Here is a 27,995-nt window from a genome sequence, read left to right as displayed (position 1 = left end):
AGAATGACAGCATAGCTTGTTTCCATTCAAAATCAAGAGAACCAAAATAGCTTACAGCTGAAGGCCACAAGGAAATATGAAGATCAAACTTTACCCAGTTCAATAGTTCTTTTCTTTCACTCTACAAAAGTTGTTTGCTCATCACCAAGAACCTAAGAGCCTAAGACGTTGAAGCCAACTCAAAATCAGACCATCTATACAAGTACAACCCACTTTTAGATATCAACGCCGAGGAGGATCACAGTTACTGTTGGGCCTCCAGCCACCATGGTACCCTTCAGCAAATGCTCTGCCAGGATATCTCATTTCAGGGTTTCCACCCATCGTTCCATAACCACCTATATAAATTTTAAGAGGCTTTCAAACCAACAAGATTTTGGAGGGCAACATATTGTAAAATCCTCAATAGGAAGAGGCAAATATAATAACAGTTACCATAATTTATAACTTGTCCATGCTACAGTGAGAAGAGGAAGCGGATAGTAGAGTGGAAAGAGATACCTGGTCCATGTGCTCTACTATCTGCATTCATCTGCTCTGCACGAAGTTTCTTGACTTGACAAGCCATGCAAAGAAGATTTTGCTCCATAGCTTTCTCATATTCAAAAGCTGTCCTATAAAATATGCAGAACCAATTTCATTTTGTGGAAAGAGTAGCATTTGGCAGTTAGGTACAATGCCATCTCATAGTCATCTTACCACATCTTTCCCCACAGCACATCAAACAGAAAAAAGTAGTAGAACTCAAATTAATATAAAGATAAATACTTAAATAAATCCAATTCCAAACCTGGCATTAACAAGCTCCTTACGCATTCCTTCTGTTGATATATGCCCTTGAGCAAATTGGATTGGCTAAGAAATATAAATTGTCATTTAATGCATATTTAATCAGATAACTATATGTGATAGAGGTTTTCCTTCATCTTAATACAATAATAAAGAGTTAATAAATACTAATTGGATGAAACCCATTGAACATATAGACTTTATAAAACAATTGTAAAATTGTTACAATTATAAGATCTATATGTATCAAAGCCATGTTCTTAAAATTGTTCCTGGTCACTGTATTGCAAAGACAAGGCATTGACAATACTTAAAGACAGGTACATGTTAAGCCTCCTTACTTAAGAAGTAAGGAATCGATCTCATAGATTAAAATATGATCCGCTATGAGAACTCCATTTGGTATTTCACTCAAGTGTTTATAGAATATGTTCTCATGTGATAGTCATGCAACTAGTCCTTAGACTTAAGACACCAAGTCATCTTATATAGGGAATGACATATTTTGATTTCACCCATACAGGTTTGAAGGCAACCAGATGCCTAAATTGTTGGTATATGCCCTTAAGCCAATTGGATTGATCAAGAAATATATATATTGTCATTTAATGCATACTCAATCGCATAACAATATGTGATAAAGGCTTTCCTTCATGTTAGTGCAATAATAAGGAGTTATTAAGTACTAATTGAATGAAGCCCATGGAACAGAAAGGCCTTGCAAGAGAATTGTAAAGTTGTTACAATTATGAGATCACTATGCATCAAAGCCATGTTCCTAAAATTGTTCCTAGTCATTGTATTGTCAAGACAGGACATTGAAAATGCTCAAAGACTAGTACATGTTAAGCCTCCTTACTTGGGAAGTAAATAATCGATCTTATAGATTGAAGTATATGGGATACTTGAGGATAACATGTAGGTGCTTGTTAAAGAACAAGTTCATTAAACATGACTCGCTATGAGAACTCCATTTGATATTTCACTCAAGTGTTTGTGGAAAATGTTTTCATGTGATAGTCGTGCAACTAGTCCTTGGACTTGAGACACCAAGTCATCTTGTACGGGGAATAACATATTTTAATTTCACCTCTACAGGTTTGGAGGCGACCAGATGCCTAAACAAAGTGTTTTTGAGTATGCCACGAAGCATGCGAAGGTGAATGAGTGGTTAAGAAAGAATTTATCACCCCAAGTGATATAAGGGGATGTATCTCACTTGTTCTCAATTTTTGATTAACTGGTATAAAGTCTTTGGCCAAAGCATGATGAATTTAAGAAAAGTTAGTTTTCTAAATTCATAAGGTTAGTTATAAATTATAAGAACTAATATGAAATGTCATAAGTAGACGCCGAGCCATACTTAATGACATATTCAGGATATTTGATGAAAAGATTGTATTTCACTGAGAGGCTTATCACTGAAGGGTTTGGTCAAATTCTTTAATTGACTCTCTAACATTTAGGTAGTCATGATGTATTACTAGATGCTGCTCATGATCTATAAATATAAATTAACTATCAAATTGATATTTGATTATGATTTATATTTATTGTCAACATGTTAGAAGGCTAATGGGTCACACACATTAAGTGACATAATTGGGCTTAAATAAGAATAATTAATTAAGTTGGACTTAATTGAAAAAGAACAAAATAAAGTGAGAAATTAATTAAGTTCTCAGAGACTTAGTTAAATTAAAATATAACTATTGTATTTAGGGTTATAAATTAGTTTGGCTATATAAATATGTTATCTTAGCAAACTAAAACTAAAAAAAGAAGCCTCATACCGATTCTCAACTGTTTCATAAAATAAGAAAAGAAAAATAGTTTTTTTTGTCTGACAAAAATAAGATTCGGCAAGACCTTTTGGTCTTTTGTTTTAGAAACAAAACTTACTAGTACAAGTAAAATCCTATTTTTGAGAAGGTCTTATTTAATCACTGTGTAGATTACTATTAGAGGCCAAACACTTGGGTGGTTAAAAATTTGACAAATCCTAAAAGTGAAGAAGCAAATATTTTGGATTTAATTAGCTCATGATTACGATATCTAGGCAAGGTATGTAGCTTTTAAACTTATGAGTGTTCATAATTAATTTGAAAGTTACATGAAAAACACAAACATTGAACTTGTAGGATTCGACTATTTCTCTGATTTAATACTAGCTTATTATTCCGCTGCGTTATAATTTTAATTTATTGATTATTTTCATATTTGAGCATGAGGTCGAATTCCAACATAAACATGATGTTTTTGGGTATACCATGAAGTATGCGAAGGTGAATAAGTGGTCAAGAGAGGATTAATCACCTTAAGTAATATGAGAGAATGTATCTCACTTGTTCTCAATTCTTGATTAACTTGTATAAAGTCTTTAGCCAAAGCATGATGAATTTGAGGAAAGTTAATTTATTAAATTTATAAGGTTGGTCATGAATTATAAGAACTAATATAGAATGTTATAAGTAGACACTAAGTCATACTTTATGGCATATCTGGAATATTTGATGAAAGGATCGCATTGCACTGAAAGGCTTATTACTAAAAGACTTTATCAAATTCTTTAATTGACACTCTAACATTTGGATAGTCATGATGTATCGCTACATGCCGCACATGATCTATAAATATGAATCAATTATCAAATTGATATTTGATAAGAATTTATATTTATTGTTAGCATGTTAGAAGCCTAATGGGTCACACACATTAATTGACAAGATTGAGATTAAATAAAGATAATCAATTAAGTTGGACTTAATTGGAATAGACCAAAATAGAGTGAAAAATTAATTAAGTTCACAATGACTTAATTGAATTAAAATACAACTGTTGTATCTAGGGTTACAACTTAGTTTAACCCATATAGATATGTTATATTAGCAAACTAAAACTCCAAGCCTCTAGTTACTTCTCAGCCATTTCATGAAATAAGAAAAGAAAAACAATTTTCTTTGTTTGACAAAAATAAGATTCGATAAGAATTTTTGGTTTTTTTGTTTTAGAAACAAAATTTACTGGTACAAGTAAATCTTACCTTTGAGAAGGTCTTATTCAGTCATTGTGTGGATTACTATTAAAAGCCAAACACTTGGGTGGCTGAAGATTTGACAAATCCTAAAGGTGAAAAAGCAAAGATTTTAGTTGTAGGATTTTAGGCCATCTTATTCTCTTTTCAAGGTTTTTTACTTCATCAAAAGTATTTTTGATTTAATTGACTCTTTATTACGATATCTAAAGTAAGGTATATAACTCTTAAACTTATGAATGTTCATAATTAATTTAAAAATTACATGAAATGTAAAACCCAACCCTATAAACACATGCCATGACATACATGCACTGAGTAGCATGTTATTACGCTAGGAAAGTTCCTAAGAATAGATAAAACCCGGTATTATACCTAACGGTACACTTGAGTTGATTTAACCTCGAACTAGTTCAAATAGGAATTGTAGGATAAAATTTAATATTTTACAGTCCAAGAATGACTAAAAATGATTGTTCGGAGTTTGAGGGTTCATTTGGGGAAAAATTTAAAATTTTGATGTTTAGGGGTAAAATCGTCATTTTGCCACCTAAGATAATAATTTGATAATAGAGTGAAATTTTTGACCAATATTAACTATTTGGAGTATAATTTAAAAATAGGAAGTGAAAAATTTTAATTTCGGTAATTTTAATAACATAGGGGCAAAACGGTAATTTTGTCGTCTCGAGGTAAAAACCGTAATTTTCACCACCCAAAACTTGTCAAAATCATAGGATTTACTTATTTTTGGTATGAATAACTATGGTATTTCAAGTGGTGAAAACTAAAAGTTTAATGGATGAAATTTTAAAAACAGGCCAATGGGAAAGTGACACATGACACTTTTTAATTGTTTAATATTATTTTAATGAAAAGTCAGCCCATTTAAACCCCATATTAAGTGATAGCCGGCCATAAGGAGAGAACAAGAGGGAAAATAGAGAGGAAAGGAAGAAAAGAGAAAAATCAAAGGAAAACTAGAAAATTCAAAGGGAAAATCACGTTTTTCGACCGTTTACGCGTCTAACGGTAAGATTTTTCGACTTTAGCTTGATTTCTACTTTTCTTATGCCTTTGTTTCCATTTACCATGCTTGAGGAGAGAGATCAAAAAGTGATATCAAGGGCTGAACGAAATTCAAGGGTGAGGAATTTGAAATTTTTATGTTTTGATTTTTAGTTAAATTGATAGTTTTAGTTAGTTAAATGTGTATAGAAATCAAATTGGGCAAGAAAGCATGAAATTTTCACAATACCCACCCTTGGCTGAATGTTCAATGATGTACAATGATGATGAACTGATTTTTATTCCAAGAGAAATGAAGAAAAAGTGATGAAAAATGGTTAAATGTGATAGAAAAATAAAGTGAAAAATTAACCGAGTAAATGTCCCATTTTTGACTGAATTTTTCAAGGAAGAAAGTGAGCTGATTTTGGTGATTTTAGAAGGTTATTGGCTGATATTTAATGGTTAAAAATGTTGGAGAGAAAATGGGACAATTTAGAGCTAAAATGGAGCGCGTTAGCAATTTAACGGGTAAAGTACAAAAAAATAGGTTAATACCGTGTTTAAGCCGTTTTAGGCTATTGCATTTCATACCATGCATTAGTATAGGATTTAAGTCAATTATATAGTGATTTAGCATTAATGTAGTGAATTGGGTAAATTTTGCAATGTGTTTAGGAGGAGAGCCTTCCGGTAAAGGCAAGGAAGTCGTACCCGACGAACAGTGATCGGGGCACCTAAAAAGCAATTAGTTTGTACAAACGGTGAGTAAACCTATTATTATTGTAAATTATCTAGAGTTTATTTTTAAATACTCTTCATGGATTTTATGAAATGAAAATGAGATTAAAAAGGGATTTTTAATGTTTTAGAAATAAATGTGACAAATAAAAATATATTGTGTTGATTATGAAATTGAGTAATTGGAGGCTGCCAATTATTTTGAAATATATATTTTCCTATGAATGGCTTATGATATATGAGTATATGTGGCTATATGTTATAATTGCATTGAAAATTTATATAAGTTGTCTTTTACTATGCAGGCTGGGTAAATAAATAAAAGCCACGTTATACTGTCGAAATTTTATTAAAATTGGTGGGTTTAGTCACTGCAGTGACGGGTTTCCGTGGACTGTCTATTAGAGGGGCACGGTAAACCCGGTTATATAGTTACTCCGGTAGTAGAGGCGATAAGGGTAACTCCCGAGGTAGTATTAGAGCTCACTTCACGTCGAACCCCCACGTGAATGTGTAACTCGACCAACGTCAAGGAACGACTTGTTTTAAAAATAAAAATGTGTTTCACATGTAAATATCTTAACAACCTTGGCAGACTCGGTTAGATGCCTCGGCCAAGGTATCCCCGAGGATTAGTTTTGGCTTGAGCCTTGTTTTTAATAAAATTCAGAAGCCTTAACAACTGTTTTGATAAATAAAAAATATTTTATAGTTTAAGAAATAAATTGAAAACCTTATCAAATAGTTTGTGATTTGTTGTTTAAACTTGCCTCCTATTTACTTGCCTTTAAATGTTTATGATAATGTCTGTTTACTCATTGGGATTGCAAAATCTCACCCACCTCCTTTCCAAATATTTCAGGCCTGTGGTAGCTTGTAGATACTCGATTTTGTCGAGGATTCCAGTTGACCCCTCTATCACACAGACAGTAGATTACTATCACCAACACTTGGTGTATTTATGGGCCACTTGTCATTGTAATTATTATTGTACGTTATAACTTTGTAAATTATTGTATGTATGAATTTATTTTACTTCTAAGTTACAAAAGATTACTTACACGTGTTTCTATAAATGTTGTTTTATATAAAAATGCTATATTTTTATCTTTTGATTTACTTGAGCCGGAAACAACTGGAAATTGTTGAAAACTGATATGTAAGCCTTGTGGAGTTCCAATTGGTATTTCGGGTAATGAGTATCAATCGGGACGTTGCGGCGGTTGTCATGGGCCCGAGGGAGGTTACGGGTCGTGACAATTCAGTTGGTATCAAAGCTTTTGGTTTAAAAGCTTATGGTTTTGAAAGAAGTTTTTGATTTTTAAAGTTCTTGAATTTAAAGTTATTTGAAAATAATTTACAATGTCAGTGTGGCCCAGTTAAGATTAGTTAGTTGCATGTAGTTGCATATAGAGTCTTAAGTCGTCTAAATCAATTCCGTTTTTCTTGTAGATCATTATGCCTCATCGACATGAGCTACCACCTATCACTAGATCTACCGGTAGGGGAAGAGGTCGCCCTAGATAAAGTCGGTCGGATTTCATAGAAGAGGAGTTGACTGCGTCTTCTTTTAGAGTAGTTCCTACTACTGAGTCTACTGACATTCCTGTACCTCCTCCACCACCTGTTGCTACTCTTGGCGTAACTGCCATGTCACCCGAGGCAGCTCAAGCATTAGCGACTTTTCTCATTGCTCTTACGGGCCAAGCTCAGGCTGGTCCAATTCCACCCGCTGTTTCCCCTGTAACAGCCCCAGTACCACCACCTCCTATTCCACCCCAAACACCAGACGTCTCCATTTCTAAGAAATTGAAGGAAGCTAGACAGTTAGGTTGCGTCTTGTTTACTGGTGAGTTGGATGCGATCGCAGCTAGGGATTGGATTATTCAGGTATCGGAGACACTGAAAGATATGGGATTAGATGATGAGATGAAATTGAAAGTGGCTACACGGTTATTTGAGAAGAGAGCCCATACTTGGTGGAATTCAGTAAAATCTCGCTCTTCTATACCACTGACTTGGATGAATTTCCTCCGATAGTTCGATGGTCAGTATTACACTTATTTCCATCAGAAAGAGAAAAAGAAAGAATTTCTGAGCTTGAAACAAGGGAACATGACCATTGAGGAGCATGAAACTCGTTTTAACGAGCTGATGCTTTATATACCTGAGTTGGTGAGATTGGAGCAAGACCAAGTAAACTACTTTGAGGAAGGACTCCGTAATGAGATACGGGAGCATATGATAGTGACTGGCAAGGAGTCGTATAAGGAAGTTGTGCAGATGGCCTTACGGGCTGAGAAGCTCGCCACTGAGAATAAACGGATCTGAGCTAAGTTTGCAAAAAGAAGGAATCTGTCTACGTTCTCGAGTCTGTCTTCAAAGAGAGGCAGAGATTTGACATCTGCTGCAGGAAGTACTACCTCAGCGTCTATGGCATCCACTAGACCCTCATCTCAGCAGTCACAGTTGAGATCTTCTAGATTTGATCAGCCAGTGAGGAGTAGTCAGGGGGGGACTTCATGAGGATTGGACAAATGCCATAATTGCAGAGGATTTCATGTTGGGTCATGTAGAAAGCTTGTAACGTGTTTTCAATGCAGCCAACAGGGGCATATCAAGAGAGATTGTCCTCAGTTGAGATAAGGTACAGTAGCTACTTCTACTCTTCCGACTCGTCTTAGTATACCGCGGAGAGACACTTCGGGATCACAATCTAGACAGGGCCCAATGATACGGTCAGGCATGGGGAGTAATACCCTAGAGCAGCCATCTTCCAGACCGCTGATAATTCTATTTTATAGAATTATTTTACTCTAATTTTGTTATTAAATATTAGCTAAGTCCTCAATTTTCAATTATAATTTACTTATTTTTAGTTGTTTTTATAATTAGGTTACTTTTAAGTTAGTTATTTTAATTTTATGTTATTTCTTTTAATTTGTTTATTATTGATTAGTTTTTATATTTTTTGTAGGATTAAAGGTGATTTAGGCTTAATTTTGGAAAGTAAGATGTTGAAAGACCTAGAATCTGCTTGCATATGTTTCAGTATTTTGGTCATATCTCAAGATACAGAACTCCAAATGATGTGATTCTTAGACCAGTGGAAAGCTAAGAGACAGAGCTACAACTTTTGTGCAGATCACTTTGCCCAGTTCTGCCTTGAAGATAGAGAAAATCGCATCTAAAGATAGTAGACGTACTATATCAGGAATGAAAATTTGTAAAGATTGACAATTTGAATTTTGGGCCTCTTATTATACTTATAAGCCCAATTAAACCCTAAGTCAGCTTAAGGAACTTTAGGTTTAGTCTATTAGTATAAATAGGATATGTTTGACAACATTAAAAAAAGGAGGAAGACATCCTTTGGGAGATTTAAAAAACTAGAAGTTGAGGCTGAAACTTGAAGATCAAGGCGGAGAATATTTTTTTGTTTTCTTCCTTAGCTTTTATCTTGATACTTTTAATGGTTGAATTTTATACAATGTTATTTTATTTTGCAATTATGAGTAGCTAAACTTCTTTATCTAGGATTGCAATTGAACTCACATGTAGTTTAAGTTTTTAATCTCTTTCTTACTTATTTTAATGGAATTTGAATTGTTTATTTCAATTTGTTCTTAATACTTTTAATTGCCTGATCACCAATTAAATTGATCTAAGAACCTAAACAAACTTGGAAAAGGGAGTTTAGAGTAAACTAAAATTGGAATAGCATATGATCAAATTAATTGATTTGCGTATAGGATAGGGATATACCTATAGGCCATATGTAGCCAGATTAGAGTCTGAACTTAATGAGTCTGTTTTAATTTCAATTCACATAGGGATATAGTGTTTTGATTGAAATAGATATTTTTATAGGACGAGTCGGGAGACCTTTATAAATAATTTAGGACTCTAGATTAGCAATTCAACCCATTGAAATAAGTTAAGGAAGAGAGGTAAGATTTAGATGAAGTGTGAGGGATATTGTAATTCTAGGTTTGTTTAATTTGATATTTTCTCAAGATTATTATTATTTTGATTTTTCTTATTAGTTTTAATTTCAGTTAATCAGTTTTAGTTAATTACTTAATTTTGATTGTTTGGATAAGATTGAATTGTTTTAATTTTAGTACTTAGTAAAGTTTTAGATCAATTTCCTGTGGGATCGATACTCTGCTTGCTAATATACTATATATTCGATACGTATACTTGCGTAGTAGGATTTTAACTGACAAGTTTTTGGCGCTGTTGCCGGGGAATTAATTCTAGATTTATTACTAATACTAATACCAAACAATTTAGTCTTACTTGAAATTTTATTTTTCTTATTTTAATTTTAGCTTTTATTTCTTGCATATATCTTTGGTCATTGTATGCAAAGAAGAGACAACTTGATTTTTGTTCCTTTTGATCCTAAGATAGAAAGAACTTTCAGAAGGCGTCGAAGGGAGAATTTTCAAGTTGCAGTTTTAAATTAGACAATGGCCGAGGATAACATTAATAATGGTAATAATGCCATTAATGTGGTTCCCGAAGCAAATAGAGCATTGCGAGACTATGCAGTTCCTCTGTTGCAAGATTTGCACCAAAGCATTAGGAGACCTTCCATCAATGCGAATAATTTTGAAATTAAACCAGCCTATATTCAGATGATTCAGTCTTCAGTCCAGTTTGGTGGGTTACCCAGTGATGATCCTAATGCTCATTTAGTAAATTTCCTGGAGATTTGCGATACCTTTAAATATAATGGAGTAACTGATGATGCTATTAGATTGAGACTGTTTCCATTCTCTTTGAGGGATAAAGCAAGAAGCTGGCTTAATTCATAGCCTAGTGGGTCTATCACTACATGGGAAGAATTGGCTCAAAAGTTTCTCGCAAAGTTCTTTCCACCTGCAAAGACTGCAAAGTAGAGGAACGATATCACCTCATTCACACAATTTGAAGGTGAGTCCTTGTATGAAGCTTCGGAGAGGTTTAAAGAACTACTGCGAAAATGCCCACATCACGGGCTTCCTGATTGGTTGCAAGTTCAGACATTCTATAATGGGCTTATTAGGTCAATTAAAACCATAATTGATGTTGCTGCTAGTGGGGCATTGATGAGTAAGAATGCGGCAGATGCTTATAAATTGTTGGAAGAGATGGCTTCAAATAATTATCAATGGCCTTCAGAAAGGTCGGGTTCGAGAAAAGCTTTTGGAGCCTATGAAGTTGATGCAATAAGCAATTTAGCCGCGCAAGTGGCTGCACTGTCCAAAAAGATCGACACAATGGGAGTTCATGCAGTTCAAAATTCAATTTGTGAGATGTGTGGGGATGGCCATTCAAATGATCAATGTCCATACAATTCTGAATCAGTTCAGTTTGTGGGGAACTTTAACAAACAGCAGAACAACCCATATTCTAATACTTATAATCTTGGTTGGAGAAACCATCCAAATTTTTCATGGAATAACAATGCAGGGCCTTCCAATCCAAAACCCAACATGCCTCCGGGATTTCAACAGCAAGTTAGATCACCACTTCCTGACAAGAAGCCCCAAGTGGAAGAACTACTTTTGCAGTATATATCCAAGAATGATGTGATACTTCAAAGCTTTGGAGCATCCTTGAGAAATCTTGAAACTCAAGTGGTTGCAAATTCCGTCAATAGTAGACCTCAAGGTTCCTTACCTAGTGACACACAAATCAATCCTAAAGGTAAGGAACAATGCCAAGCAATCACCTTAAGGAATGGAAAAGAGATTGAAGGGGTGAATGAAAAAGTAGTTGAACCTGAGAATGAACATGTTGATAATGAAAGAATTTGTGAGAAAAAAAGTGAAGTCGAACAAAAAGAGAAGGTCAAGGCTGAAAATCAAGGAGTTTCTCAAGTCATCCATCCTCCACCACCTTTTCCCCAAAGGCTCCAAAAGCAAAAGCTTGAGAAGCAATTTCAGAAGTTCATTGATGTCTTCAAGAAATTACACATAAATATTCCTTTTGCTGAAGCTCTGGAACAAATGCCTAGTTATGTCAAGTTCTTGAAGGACATCCTCTCCAAAAAGAGAAAGTTAGGTGAGTTTGAAACTGTCTCCCTTACAGAATAGTGTAGTGCAATTCTCCAAAACAAGCTACCACCAAAACTCAAAGATCCAAGTAGTTTCTCAATCCCTTGCATTATTGGTAATTTATTTTTTACAAAAGCTTTGAGTGATTTAGGTGCAAGTATCAATTTAATGCCTTGGTCAATTTTTGAGAAACTTGGTTTGGGGGAATGCAAACCCACTTCTGTAACTTTGCAATTGGCTGATCGTTCTTATGTGTACCCAAGGGGAATTATTGAAGATGTTCTTGTCAAGGTAGATAAATTTATTTTTCCAGTTGATTTTATAATTCTTGACATGGAAGAAGATAGGCAAATTTCAATCATTCTTGGGAGGCCATTCTTAGCAACTGCTAGAGCTTTAATTGATGTTGAAAAAGGTGAGCTTACTTTGAGAGTTCAAGACCAACAGGTAACATTTAATATTTTCAAAGCTTTAAAATTGCCTGTGACATTTGAAGACTGTTTTTCTGTTAGTGTAGTGAACAATTTGACACATGATGTTTTCTTAGAAGAAAATCCCAATGATCCTCTTGAAGCATGTTTAATCACTAACTCTGATAGGAATGATGATGAGTTTATTGGATATTCAAATTTGTTGAATGCTCACTCCAAATTTAGAACTAATCATCAATTTGAGTCTTTAGATATTTCAGCTTCTTTGGTGCCAACTTCTAAGCCTTCCGTTGAGGAGCCACCTACTTTGGAACTTAAACCTCTACCAGTACACTTGAGGTATGCTTTTCTTGGAAAATCTTTCACTCTTTCGGTTATTATTTCTGATTCTCTTACTAGCTTGCAAGAGGAGAAGTTATTGCGAACACTTAGAGAATTCAAGGAAGCAATAGGGTGGACCATAACTGATATTAAGGGAATTAGCCCTTATATTTGCATGCACAAAATTCTTCTTGAGGAAGATCACAAAGCCACAATTGAACAACAAAGAAGATTGAATCCCATCATGAAGGAAGTGGTCAAGCAGGAAATCATCAAGTGGTTGGATGTCGGAATAATCTACCCTATCTCTGATAGCTCATGGGTAAGTCCAATTCAATGTGTTCCTAAGAAAAGAGGAATGACTGTGGTGGCCAATGACAATAATGAGCTCATTCCAACAAGAACGGTGACTGGATGGAGAGTGTGCATGGACTACCGCAAGCTCAACAAAGCTACAAGGAAAGATTACTTCCCTCTTCCATTCATTGATCAAATGTTAGATCGCTTGGCTGGTAATGAATATTATTGTTTTCTATATGGTTATTCTAGCTATAACCAAATTGCTATTGCTCCTGAAGATCAAGAAAAGACTACATTTACATGTCCTTATGGCACCTTTGCTTTTAGAAGAATGCCATTTGGATTATGTAATGCACTTGCCACCTTTCAACGATGCATGATGCCCATATTCACAGACATGGTGGAAAAATGCCTGGAGGTATTTATGGATGATTTCTCAGTCTTTGGAAATAATTTTGATGATTGTCTTTTAAATCTTGCTAAGGTACTCAAGAGGTGCGAAAAGACAAATTTGGTGCTCAATTGGGAGAAATGTCACTTCATGGTGCGAGAAGGTATTGTTCTTGGGCACAAGATCTCTAGTAATGGCATTGAGGTAGATAAAGCAAAAATTGAAGCAATTGAGAAATTACCACCTCCAATAAATGTCAAAGGTATTAGAAGTTTTCTTGGTCATGATGGTTTTTATAGAAGATTTATTAAGAACTTTTCAAAATTTTCTAAACCACTTTGCAATTTATTGGAGAAAGATGTGCCATTTAAGTTTGATAATGAATGTCTTGTTGCTTTTGATGAATTGAAGAAAAGATTAATATCTGCACCTATCATAATTAGTTTCGATTGGACTCTTCCTTTTGAGCTAATGTGTGATGCGAGTGATTATGCAATGGGAGCTGTTTTGGGACAAAAGAAGGATAAAATCTTCCATTCCATCTATTATGCTAGCAAGACTTTGAACGAAGCTCAGAAAAATTATACCACGACAGAAAGGAGCTCTTAGCTGTGGTTTTTGCTTTTGACAAATTTCGCTCCTATCTCGTGGGGACAAAGGTGATAGTGTACACTGATCACTCAGTTATCAAGTATTTGATTGCCAAGAAAGATGCTAAGCCAAGATTGATAAGATGGATCCTCTTACTTCAAGAATTTGATCTTGAGATTCGTAATAAAAAAGGAACAGAAAATCAAGTTGCAGACCACCTCTCAAGATTAGAAATTGAAGCTCAAGGTAAGGATTCGACCATAATCAAAGAGACGTTTCTTGATGAGCAAATCCTTCAAGTTAGTAAGAAATCACTTCCTTGGTATGCTAATTTTGTAAACCATTTGGTAAGTAATATTATTCCCCCTGATTTAAATTTTCATCAGAAAAAGAAATTTTTGCATGATGTTAAATTTTATTTTTGGAATGAGCCTTACTTGTTCAAACAGTGTAAAGACCAGATGTTCAAAAAATGCATCCCAGAGGAAGAGATTCAAAGTGTGCTTCACCATTGCCATTCTTTAGATTATGGAGGACATTTTGGAGGAACAAGGACTGCTGCTAAAGTCCTCCAATCAGGTTTGTATTGGCCTACATTATTTAAGGATGCTCATAATTTTGTATTGCATTGTGACAGGTGCCAAAGGGTGGGAAATATCTCAAGGTGACATGAGATGCCTCTCAACAACATCATGGAGATAGAAATTTTTTATGTTTGGGGTATTGACTTCATGGGTCCATTCATATCCTCATATAACAACAAATACATTTTGCTTGCTGTGGATTATGTCTCCAAGTAGGTTGAAGCAGCAACCTTTCCTCATAATGATTCGAAGGTGGTCATGAATTTCATCAAGAAAAATATTTTCAATTGATTCGGCACTCCAAGGGCAATCATTAGTGATGAGGGAAGTCACTTTTGCAACAAATATTTTGACGCCCTTTTGGCAAAATATGGAGTTAAACATAAGGTTGCCACTACGTACCATCCTCAAACTAGTGGCCAAGCAGAAGTATCGAATCGCGAAATCAAGAGGATTTTGGAGAAAATCGTGTGTCCCACAAGAAAAGATTGGATGATGCATTGTGGGCATATAGGACTACTTACAAGACCCCGATTGGTATGTCTCCATATAAGTTGGTCTTTGGCAAAGCTTGTCACTTACCGGTGGAACTTGAACACAATGCTTATTGGGTTGTCAAGAAGTTAATTTTGATCTACAAGCAGCAGGTGAGCAAAGGTTGTTGCAGTTAAATGAGCTTGATGAATTTCGCCTTCAAGCTTATGAGAATGCCAAACTCTACAAAGAGAAAACGAAGCAATGGCATGATAAGAAGATATTGGCAAAAAGCTTTGAGCCAGGACAAGTAGTGTTGCTTTATAATTCTCGCTTAAAATTATTTCTGGGAAAGCTCAAATCAAGGTGGTCTGGTCCTTTTATTATTGATGAGGTATTCCTACATGGAGCGATCGAAGTTAGAGGGATAGATGGTCGAAAATTTAAAGTCAATGGACAAACATTAAAGCATTGTTGGGGAGGCGAAATTAATCGTCAACAGTCCTCAATTCACTTGCTTGATACGGCCTAGAGTCCAAGACAGTCCAGTCGAAGACTATAAATGAAGCGCTTCTTGGGAGGCAACCCAAGCTTCTTAACCTTACTCAGTTTTGGTTTATTTTATTTTATTTCATTTTATTTTTATTTTTATTTTTATTATTTTTATTTTTATTTTTATTATTTTACTTTATTGTTATTGTTATTATTATTATTATTATTATTATTATTATTATTATCTATTCTTTTCCTTTTTACAGGTCAAAAAAATCGATTCGGAGTGAGGGGAGTATTCTTGTCCCTTGTCTTTCATTTTCTTTTATCACATTGAGGACAATGTTCATTCTAAGTTTGGGGGAGTAGTTTAGAATTTTGTTAGTTTATTTACATGTTTTATTTGTGATTTGCATTGTTAGTTTATTTACATGTTTTATTTGTGATTTGCATGTTTTGTTGTGTTAAAAAAAAATTGAGATAGTTATATCTTATTCTTGATTGTCCCAATCCTAGGATGATATTTTAATTATCTTTTGATTCTTAGCTTTTGGGAAGCATATAGTTATGATTTAATTTTATGTAATATTCTTGTGTTAGTTTTATTTTAGAATGTGATTTCCAATAATTTGAAGCACTATACTCTTTTACTTAGAATTTATGTGTGATTTAGAGAAATTTTATATTGATGAAAAAGTATAGTGGAGTCAAGAATTCTAGAATTTGTTTGATTCTCTCTCGAGGCGAAATCTTAGATAACATTTAGGATAGGAAGTGATTTAAGTCATCTTTGGATTGTTTGAGCCTTTTTGAGCCTACCTTGTTATATTTATCCTTAGTCACCCTTTTTGAGCCTAATTTACCTTTTCTTTGTAATCGCACAGTTATATTAGCCTTGGCCTATTTATTTAATTCCAGCAATTTGAACCTCTCACCCCCTAAGTATGTTAATCGTTCTAAAGAGTGATTTGAGCTTAAAGATAAATTGAGGGAGAAAGGTGTGAAAAAAAAAAACACAAAAAGTGAAGGTTGTTAGTAAAATCACTCCTAGTCTATAATGGTCAAAAATAAGTTTGGGGGTTGAAAAATAAAAAAGGGAAAAGAAAAGAAATAATGTGTGTTGTACAAAGGAAAGTTTACTTCAAGTTTGGGGGTGCTATACAAAAAAAATAAATAAATATTTGAGCTCTTTATATGATCTAGATTGATCAAGTGCTTAGGGTGAATTTGAGCCAAAATATATCCTTTATCATACCTTGACCCTAGCCTTACATTACAAGCTTGATAAACACCTATTGGGATCCTAGTACTAATCTATGCTTAGAGTTGACATAAAACTAATCCGAATTGCATGATATTCTTTGTAAGAGAGCATTCACACACACAGAGGAAGTCCATTCGAAAAATAAGTTTTCACTTGAATTGATGCATGAATTTAAGAATTAGCTGTATGTTACCTTAAGTTAGAACTGGAGTTAATTTTTGAGGAAAAATTGAGAAATCATGATTTGGTATTTCTATCTCTCATTTAAGGATTTTTTTTTTTATGTTTTAGTTTTCTTTTTATAATTTTCTTTTGCTCGAAGACTAGCAAAATCTTAAGTTTGGGGGTGTGATAATTCTATTTTATAGAATTATTTTACTCTAATTTTGTTATTAAATATTAGCTAAGTCCTTAATTTTTAATTATAATTTACTTATTTTTAGTTGTTTTTATAATTAGGTTACTTTTAAGTTAGTTATTTTAATTTTATGTTATTTCTTTTAATTTGTTTATTATTGATTAGTTTTTATATTTTTTGTAGGATTAAAGGTGATTTGGGCTTAATTTTGGAAAGTAAGATGTTGAAAGACCCAGAATCTGCTTGCATATATTTCAGTATTTTGGCTATATCTCGAGTTACAGAACTCCAAATGATGCAATTCTTGGACCAGTGGAAAGCTAAGCGGCAGAGCTACAACTTTTGTGAAGATCATTTTGCCCAGTTCTGCCTCTAAGATAGAGAAAATCGCGTCAAAAAATAGTAGACGTACTGTGCCGAGAATGAAAATTTGTAAAGATTGACAATTTGAATTTTGGGCCTCTTATTGTACTTTTAAGCCCAATTAAACCCTAAGTCAGCTTAAGGAACTTTAGGTTTAGTCTATTAGTATAAATAGGATATGTTTGACAACATTAAAAAAAGGAAGAAGACAACTTTTGGGAGATTCAAGAAACTAGAAGTTGAGGCTGAAACTTGAAGATCAAGGCGGAGAATATTGTTTTGTTTTCTTCCTTAAATTTTATCTTGATACTTTTAATGGTTGAATTTTATACAATGTTATTTTATTTTGCAATTATGAGTAGCTAAACTTCTTTCTTTAGGATTGCAATTGAACTCACATGTAGTTTAAGTTTTTAATCTCTTTCTTACTTATTTTAATGGAATTTGAATTGTTTATTTCAATTTGTTCTTAATGTTTTTAATTGCCTGATCACCAATTAAATTGATCTAGGAACCTAAACAAACTTGGGAAAGGGAGTTTAGAGTAAACTAAAATTGGGATAGCATATGATCAAATTAATTGATTTGCGTATAGGATAGGGATATACCTATAGGCCATATGTAGCCAGATTAGAGCCTGAACTTAATGAGTCTGTTTTAATTTCAATTCACATAGGGATATAGTGTTTTGATTAAAATCGATATTTTTATAGGACAAGTTGAGAGACCCTTATAAATAATTTAGGACTCTAGGTTAGCAATTCAACCCATTGAAATAAGTTAAGGAAGAGAGGTAAGATTTAGATGAAGTGTGAGGGATATTGTAATCCTAGGTTTGTTTAATTTGATATTTTCTCAAGATTATTATTATTTTGATTTTTCTTATTAGTTTTAATTTCAATTAATCAGTTTTAGTTAATTACTTAATTTTGATTGTTTGGATAAGATTGAATTGTTTTAATTTTAGTCCTTAGTAAAGTTTTATATCAATTCCCTGTGGGATCGATACTCTGCTTGCTAATATACTATCTATTCGATACGTATACTTGCGTAGTAGGATTTTAACTGACAACCGCAGCCCCAGATTTGACCAAGGTTTTTGTAGTGACTGAGGATGAAGCCTAGGTTCGACCTAGCACAGTGACAGGTACTATGATTGTGTTTGATAGAGATGCACATGTTTTGATAGATTCGGGCTCCGATAGATCATACATGAGCATATCATTTGCATTATTCTCAGATAGGAACCTGTCACCATTAGAGGAAGAGATTATAGTGCATACTCTTCTAGGCGAGTGGTTAGTAAGAAATACGTATTATAAAGACTGTGGTATTAAAGTTGGAGAAAAAGAATTTATGGTGATTTAATCCCTTTGGAGATTCAGGACTTTGATTTGATCTTGGGTATGGATTGGTTGTCAACTCATCAAGTAAAGGTGATTGTTTTAAGAAAGAAGTGATTCTCTAGAGTTTAGAGGGAGCCGAAGTTGTATTTACAGGGGAGCATCGAGTATTACCGTATTGTGTAATCTCGGCCCTCAAAGCTTTGAAATTGGTGCGAAAGGGATATCTGGTATACTTGGCTCACGTGATTGATATATTAAGGGAGGAACCTAAGTTAGAGAATGTCCCTATAGTAAGTGAGTTCCCTGATGTATTTCCTGATGAATTACCAGGACTTCCTCTCGATCGTGAGATCGAATTCACCATTGACTTACTTCCGAGTACTGCCCCTATCTCTATTCCTCCATATAGAATGGCTTTGGCAGAGTTGAAGGAGTTGAAAGTACAATTGCAAGAGTTAGTAGACAAGGGTTTTATACTCCCTAGTACATCTCCGTGGGGAGCACCGATTTTATTTATGAAAAAGAAAAACAGTACACTTCGGTTATGTATAGATTACCAATAGGTTAACAGAATGACCATTAAGAAAAAGTATCATTGCCGAGGATTGATGATCTTTTTGATCAATTACAAGGAGCTATAGTGTTTTCTAAGGTTGATCTGAGGTCTAGGTATCATCAGTTGAGGATTAAAGAACAGGATGTACCCAAGATAGTGTTCAGGACTCGGTACGATCATTATGAGTTATTGGTCATGCCTTTCGGGTTAACTATCGCACCGGCAGCTTTTATGGATATCATGAACAGGGTGTTCCACCCTTACTTGGACAAGTTTGCTATTGTGTTCATTGATGACATTCTGGTTTACTCGAGAGATAATGATGAGCATGCTACCCACTTGCGTATAGTATTACAGATTTTGTGGGAAAGACAATTGTATGCAAAGTTTTCAAAGTGTGAGTTTTGGTTATAGGAAGTGGTATTCTTAGGACACGTAGTATCTAGAGCTGGAATATATGTTGATCCTAAGAAGATAGAGGCAATTTTATAATGGGAGCAACCTAAGACGATGACGGAGATTCGTAGTTTTCTCGAATTAGTCGGTTATTATCGGAGGTTTGTTCAAGGGTTTTCCTTAATAGCAGCTCCTTTGACCCGTCTAACTCGTAAGGGAGTTAAGTTTGAATGGGGTGATGTTTGTGAGAATTGATTTCAGGAGCTAAAAAACCGGTTAACCTCCGCTCCCGTTTTAACACTTCTTGTGAGTGCTAAGGGATTTGTAGTTTATAGTGATGCCTTAAAGTTGGGGTTATGGTGCGTACTGATGCAGGATGAAAAAGTTGTGGCTTATGCTTCTAAACAGCTAAAGAGGCATGAAGCAAATTACCTTACCCATGATTTAGAGTTAGCAATAGTGGTGTTTGCTTTAAAAATCTAGAGGCATTACTTGTATGGTGAGCATTGTCGGGTATTTACAGATCACAAGAGTTTAAAATATTTGCTCACTCAAAAGGAGCTTAATTTGAGGCAAAGGCGATGGTTGGAGTTGATAAAAGATTACGACTTGGTGATAGACTATCATCCGAGAAAGGCGAACGTTGTAGCTAATGCCTTAAGTCGTAAGTCTTCATCGTCTTTAGCCTCATTTCAGAGTTGTTATTTGCCAGCATTATTAGAGATGAAATCTCTTGGGGTCCAGTTGAGAAATGGTGAGGATGGATCCTTATTGGCCAGCTTCATTGTGCGACCTTCATTACTTAATCAGATCAAGGACATTCAGAGGTCTGATGATGAGTTAAGCAAAGAAATTCAAAAATTGACCGATGGGGGAGTCAGTGAGTTCAGATTCAGAGAAGATAACATCTTGGTGTTTAGAGATCGAGTTTGTGTTCTTGAGGGAAACCAACTAAGACAGGCGATCATGGAAGAAGCCCATTCTTCTGCCTATGCATTACATCCCGGAAGCACCAAGATGTATAGGACTATCAGGGAGAATTATTGGTGGCTAGGTATGAAGTGAGACGTAGCAGAATTCGTAGCAAAGTGTCTCGTATGTCAGCAAGTTAAGGCGAAGCATCAGAGGCCAGCAAGTACACTTCAGTCTTTACCTATTCCCAAGTGGAAAAGGAAGCATGTAACTATGGATTTTGTTTTAGGACTGCTGCGAACATAGAGGGGAAAAGATGCAATTTGGGTGATCGTAGATCGGTTAACTAAGTCTGCTCACTTTTTAGCTATCCATAGTACATACTCTATTGATAAGCTAGCTCAGCTCTATGTAGATGAGATTGTGAGGCTACATGGAGTTCCCGTTTCTATAGTGTCAGATCGAGATCCTCGATTCACTTCTCGATTTTGGTCGAAATTTCAAGAAGCTCTCAAAACCAAATTGAAATTTAGCACTGCTTTTCACCCACAGACGGATGCTCAATTAGAGAGGACTATCCAGACTATGGAGGATATGTTGAGGGCTTGTGTCATGGATTTTCTTAGGAGTTGGGATAGACACTTGGCATTAGTGGAATTTATTTACAACAACAGCTTCTAGTCTAGCATTGGTATGACACCATACGAAGCTTTATATGGAAGGAAATGTCATACTCCACTTTGTTGGGATGAAGTGGGTGAAAGAAAGTTAATTAGTATGGAATTGATCGATCTAACTAATGATAAGATCAAGGTTATACGAGAAAGGCTGAAGGTAGCCCAGGATAGGCAGAAGAGTTATGCAGATAAACGGAGAAAAGACTTGGAGTTTGAGATTGATGATAGAGTTTTTCTTAAGGTTTCTCTGTGGAAAGGTGTGATTCGATTTGCGAAGAGGGGAAGGCTTAACCCGAGGTATATTAGACCATTCTGAATCATTGAGAGAATTGGACTAATGGCTTATCGGTTAGAACTACCTCCGGAGTTAGATCGGATCCACAACGTTTTCCATGTCTCCATGCTTAAGAAATATGTTCCAGATCCCTCTCACATCCTCGAAGCACCTCCGATCGAGTTGCATGACGATTTGAAGTTCGAGGTGCAACCTGTGAGTATCTTGGATCGAAAGGATCGAGTATTGAGGAACAGGAGTATTTCAATGGTCAAAGTGTTGTGGAAAAATGCTCGAATGGAGGAAATGACATAGGAAGTAGAGCATCAGATGAGGAACCAATACCTGCATCTATTTGTCAAATATGGTAAGTGAAATTTTGAGGTCAAAATTTTATTTTAAGCGGGGTAGAATTGTAAAACCCGACCCTATAAATACATGTCATGACATACATGCACTGAGTAGCATGTTATTATGCTAGGAAAGTTCCTAAGAATAGACGAAACTCGGTATTGTACCTAACGGTATACTTGAGTTGATTTAACCTCGAATTAATTCAAATAGGAATCGTAGGATGAAATTTAATATTTTACAGTCCAGGAATGACTAAAAATGATTGTTCAGAGTTCGAGGGTTCATTTGGGGAAAAATTTAAAATTTTGATGTTCATGGGTAAAATCGTCATTTTACCACTTAAGATAATAATTTGATCATGGAGTGAAATTGTTGACTAAGATTAACTATTTGGAGTATAATTTAATGATAGGAAGTGAAAAATTTCAATTCCGGTAATTTTTGAAACATAAAGGTAAAACGGTAATTTTATTGTCTCGAGGTAAAAACCGTAATTTTCACCACCCAAAACTTGTCAAAATCATAGGATTTACTTATTTTTGGTATGAATAACTATGGTATTTCAAGTGGTGAAAAATAAAAGTTTAATGGATGAAATTTTAAAAACGGGCTAATGGGAAAGTGACACATGGCACTTTTTATTATTTAATATTATTTTAATGAAAAGTCAGCCCATTTAAACCCCATATTAAGTGGTGCCCAGCCATAAGGAGAGAACAAGAGGGAAAATAGAGAGGAAAGGAAGAAAAGAGAAAAACCAAAGGAAAACTAGAAAATTCAAAGGAAAAATCGTGTTTTTCGATCGTTTACGCATCTAACGGTAAGATTTTTCGACTTTAGCTTGATTTCTACCTTTCTTATGCCTTTGTTTCCATTTAGCATGCTTGAGGAGAGAGATCAAAAAGTGATATCAAGGGCTGGACGAAATTCAAGGCGGAGGAATTTGAAATTTTTATGTTTTGATTTTTAGTTAAATTGATAGTTTTAGTTAGTTAAATGTGTATAGAAATCAAATTGGGTAAGAAAGCGTGAAATTTTCATAATACCCACCCTTGGCTGAATGTTCAATGATGTACAATGATGATGAACTGATTTTTATTCTAAGAGAAATGAAGATAAAATGATGAAAAATGGTTAAATGTGATAGAAAAACAAAGTGGAAAATTAACCGAGTAAATGTCCCATTTTTGACTGAATTTTCCAAGGAGGAAAGTGAGCTGATTTTGGTGATTTTAGAAGGTTATTGGCTGATATTTAATGGTTAGAAATGTTGGAGAGAAAATGGGACAATTTAGAGCTAAAATGGAGCGCATTAGTAATTTAACGGGTAAAGTGCAAAAAAATAGGTTAATATCGTGTTTAAGCCGTTTTAGGCTATTGCATTTCATACCATGCATTAGTATAGGATTTAAGTCAATTATATAGTGATTTAGCATCAATGTGGTGAATTGGGTAAATTTTGCAATGTGTTTAGGAGGAAAGCCTTCCAATAAAGGTAAGGAAGTCGCACTCGACGAACAGTGATCGGAGCACCTAAAAAGCAATTATTTTGTACAAACGGTGAGTAAATCTATTATTATTGTAAATTATCTAGAGTTTATTTTTAAATGCTATTCATGGATTTTATGAAATGAAAATGAGATTAAAATGGGATTTTTGATGTTTTAGAAATAAAGTGACAAATAAAAATATATTGTGTTGATTATGAAATTGAGTAATTGGAGGCTGCCAATTATTTTGAAATATATATTTTCTTATGAATGGCTTATGATATATGAGTATATGTGGCTATATGTTATAATTGCATTGAGAATTTATGTAAGCTGTCTTTTACTATGCAGGCTGGGTAAATAAATAAAAGTCACGTTATACTGTCGAAATTTTATTAAAATTGGTGGGTTTAGTCATTACAGTGATGGGTTTCCGTGGACTACCTATTAGAGGGGCACGGTAAACCTGGTTATATAGTTACTTCGGTAGTAGAGGCAATGAGGGTAACTCTTGGAGTAGTATTAGAGCTCACTTCACGTCGAACCCCCACGTGAATGTGTAACTCGGCCAACGCCAAGGAACGACTTGTTTTAAAAATAAAAATATGTTTCACATGTAAATATCTTAAAAATCTTGACGGACTCGGTTAGATGCCTCGGCCAAGGTATCCCCGAGGATTAGTTTTGACTTGAGCCTTGTTTTTAATAAAAGTTAGAAGCTTTAACAACTGTTTTGATAAATTATAAATATTTTATGGTTTAAGAAATAAATTGAAAACCTTATCAAATGGTTTGTGATTTGTTGTTTAAACTTGCCTCCTTTTTACTCGCCTTTAAATATTTATGATAATGTCTGTTTACTCATTGGGATTGTAAAATCTCACCCACCTCCTTTCCAAATATTTCAGGCTTGTGGTAGCTTGTAGATACCCGATTTTGTCGAGGATTCCAATTGACCCCTCTATCACACAGACAATAGCTTACTATCACCAACACTTGGTGTATTTATGGGCCACTTGTCATTATAATTATTATTGTAAATTATAACTTTGTAAATTATTGTATGTATGAATTTATTTTACTTTTAAGTTACAAAAGATTACTTACACGTGTTTCTATAAATATTGTTTTATATAAAAATGCTATATTTTTGTCTTTTGATTTACTTGAGCTGAAAACGACTGAAAATTGTTTAAAACTGATATGTAAGCCTTGCGGGGTTCTGATTGGTATTCCGGGTAATGAGTATCAATCGGGACGTCGCGGCGGTTGTCATGGGCCCGAGGGAGGTTCCGAGTCGTGACATGAAAAATACAAACATTAATCATCTAGGATTCGACTGTTACTCTAATTAAATACTAGTTTATTATTTCTCTTTGTTATATTTTTAATTTCTGGATTATTTTCATATATGAGCATGAAGTCGAATTCTAATACCTTCAACATCAGCCCTCGTGGCAATTAGTTGCTAATTCTCAATTTGCAGATGATTAACATGTTTTATGAGACCCATAGTAGATTCCACCCTTAAAGCATTCGATTTTTGAATTTCAACTCTTAATTGCATAACCTTTGCCTAAAGCAGCTCAAAAGCATGATATGTTACTTCAAGCTTCATTCCTCTATCAATCAATTCCCTAGTTAGGTTCTCTTTTTTAGCTTAGAGGTTGTTCATGATTTGGCTCAATTGGCGAATCTCTTTTTTTTACAATAGTCAATTCTCTTCGAAGATTAGTATTATCAAGTATAACATGTTGGAAAGCTAGTATATTTCCATAACATTCAAACATCCCACATTGCTAAGGTACATAAAGGTGTGAGTGCTTCAAATAAGCAAACATACTATAGGCTTGTTGCAAAGAAGAAAAAAGATTGGGCTCGCGCATTCACAAGATCGTGCTGGGCCTTGAGAAAATTCAAATTCTCTCCTTGTGCATGAGTATACATATGGGTTAGGCTCAAGTGAACTTTTTGTACCTTGGCCTTAATTTTTTTAAGTTTTCTTAGCCTTTAATTGAATCAAACTCAAACTCTATGTGCTGATGACTCTCTAACGTCTATTTGACCAAGTATTCTACCATGCTGATGACTTTCCTGATTTTGCTACAACGTATACCTGACTAAGTATACACGCTTGCCAAGTTTCTCTCAACTCCCTAATTTGATGCAATGTTCACCTTATTTGGTACAATATTCACTTTATTCTCTGCCTTTATATACAGCTTCCCTACCTCACTCACAACACACCAAAAGCCTCTCATCTTCTCTTAAGTCTTTTCTGCTTATTTTATGCTTCCTTTCCTTTTTAGTTGGGTTCTTTCTTTCTACTGTTCTTGCCATTCCTTACTAGTTCGTGCAAACTATAAGAAAAAGTCTGTTAAATCCTGAAGGATAACTACTACAGTCCTTCTGTATTGAGTTTTGTACTTCAAAGGAGTATAAATTATCCTTAAAGACAGTGATACTATGCCTTAGACTTCTTAGTGTTCTTACTTGTTTTATTTTATTTTCTTTTATTTTTTAATTTTTTTAACATAGCATATCAATTCTTAGTAAGAATCCACTGGATTTTCATGTGTAGCATTTAATAACTTATTGCATAGCTATAGGGTCAAAAGGCATAGGACCTGGTACAACAGGCTGAGGCCCATTGCGGAACCCCTGAAAACTATCCGGATAACGAGGCATATGATTTCTCCCTGCCATACTTAAAATCCTGCAGAAATTATGGCTTATCTCATATACAAGACAAAGCAGAAACCATTTTACTAAAGGTGTTGTACAGGACGAAGAACGAATTCTCATTTTCAATTAAAAGAAAACTACTCAAATAGGGAATTGTGTAAGATTTTCAAACTTCTGGTAATACATTTCACTTCCAGTGCTTACTCCACCCCAGCCAATAATTCAGTTCAATAACACATCAACTGAAAGATGGGTTCTTGTTTTCACAAACCATTATCATAGTTTTGTAGGAAGCTTAGGCAATGCAAAAAAAAAAAAAAAAAAAAATCAATATGATCTATTCACTAAAACATAAATATACTTGCAATACGCTTCTATTGTCCGGGACCAAGCAAAAGATGATATGAAGCTGGTCTTTTTAAATTACCAAGAACCAATGAACTAGAACATAGTGCAGTATATTTAATCTTCGAATAAAGATATACTTATTCATAAATGTAAAAACTATATATTTTTCTCCAATTTACAATTGCTATGTCCAGACCTCGGGACCAACTAGTAAACAAGATTTCAAGAACAAGAACTATCCACCTGTAAACTCCAAAAATGTTGGAGTTGGAGGTCCATCTTTTTCCAGCCATTAAAAAGATTGCACCATGTACCATACTAATCAAATATTACTGACACTGACTTTAAACAAAGACCACCACCAAGAGTCCTATCTCATACGTTGCTTCACTCTATTAAATTTTCCAAGAATGCAAATATAAACTATATGAACTCTTCTTCTGCCTCTTTTCTGTCTTTCTGTTTGATTATCACATTTTAGCCACTACCATTTGCATTTAAGTGAAGTAAATCCTATTAAAAAATAAATTTTCACGCCAAAGCTTAAACTTACAGTTAAGGAGCTTTCAAGAAACCAATGGCGATTCTCCGGAGACCGTTATTTTCTGAAGCGGAGGAGAAAATGTAGTTCATTTACGAATTTGCCTCATAGCGCTTCCCCAGTACTATTAATTTATTATTATCTGCTGTGATGGGCCATTTTGCAGGCCGTTAGGCTCATTGTTTGTTCAATGTATTGGGCCTCCTGGTCCGCTTTGCAAGCTCTAAAACATTCAAAACATTTTTTCTATCATGGACTAATTTAAATTATAAAACAAAATATTACAAATTCTAGTTAAACAATGGTAAAAATAAGAAAAGACAAAAGAATTCGAAGAGGTAAAGGGAAAATAGAAACAATATGGAGAGCCTAAATATACTTTGTACATAATCAATTTGATTATAATAAATAAACATAATTATAAATTTCAATTTTAAATAATAAATGTTATTTAAGAGAAAAGAATAAAAAAAGGGAGAGGTAGAAAATAATTTCATCATATATAACAAATATTTTTAATAAAAATTTATAATTATTATACTCTTTTCTTTCTTTTGTTCGGAATATTTTTATAAAAAGTTTATAATTTACAATAAATAAAAATTATACATTTAATCCAATAATTTATTATTTAATTGAATAAAAAAATTACAATACCCTCAGGTAATATGATTATTGTCCCCTTTTAAAAAAATTATACATTCGATCAAATAATTTATAATTTTAATGAATAAAAAAATTACAATACCCACGGGTAATATGATTATTGTCCCCATATTAAATATGAAGATGTTTTTTTCCCTTTCAATAGAATTTTAAGAATAAATTTTATATAAAATTTAAATGTACATACCTCCCTATTTTGCATACAAAAAATATGCTTGTGCTTTCTATTTTGGATCTTTTGATTTTCTCAGTTAGTGCAAGTTGGGTTAGGACAAGTTTCAGACGAAAAAAGTTTAGGTGTATTAATGGATATCTTGTAATTAAGTACCATATATTACTCAACCTGATTAAGTAAGATTAAGATATCTTATAATCAGGGTTTGGGTAATAAAGTTACTACCTATCATGGGTTCGGGTAAGATTCGTGTAGTGGCCTTTGGATACCCATTACTCAAACTCGATTATAAATAAGGATTTTTAATATTAAAATTTAGTTTTATATATTTTTTTGTTTATAAATTCTTTATAATTAATAGAATACTTACAAAAATACATTAATTCT

At 34.1% G+C, this 27,995-nt stretch overlaps 1 protein-coding gene, 1 non-coding gene and 1 pseudogene across 2 annotated transcripts; 1 reads left to right on the top strand and 2 right to left on the bottom strand.

Moving 5' to 3' along the window:
- Window position 1: 1 nt before the first annotated feature.
- Window positions 2-26,044, bottom strand: LOC148764222 (protein FLX-like 3; annotated as a pseudogene).
- Window positions 10,048-14,355, top strand: LOC148764223 (uncharacterized). The gene is given in 5 exon segments (XM_088803228.1): window positions 10,048-10,072; window positions 10,514-13,654; window positions 13,657-14,000; window positions 14,103-14,232; window positions 14,291-14,355. Coding segments are annotated over 5 exon segments (3,705 nt in total).
- LOC148764224 (small nucleolar RNA R71) lies at window positions 10,474-10,580 on the bottom strand. Its single transcript, XR_016024914.1, has one exon. It is a non-coding gene; the product is annotated as a small nucleolar RNA R71 (small nucleolar RNA).
- Window positions 26,045-27,995: the final 1,951 nt, after the last annotated feature.

The sequence above is a fragment of the Theobroma cacao genome, chromosome 2 (assembly GCF_053813885.1).
Source record: "Theobroma cacao isolate CCN51 chromosome 2, ASM5381388v1, whole genome shotgun sequence".
In the NCBI taxonomy this organism is placed as follows: Eukaryota; Viridiplantae; Streptophyta; class Magnoliopsida; order Malvales; family Malvaceae; genus Theobroma; species Theobroma cacao.
Note: the sequence above shows the minus strand (reverse complement) of the source record. Positions and strands in the feature narration are given on the sequence as shown.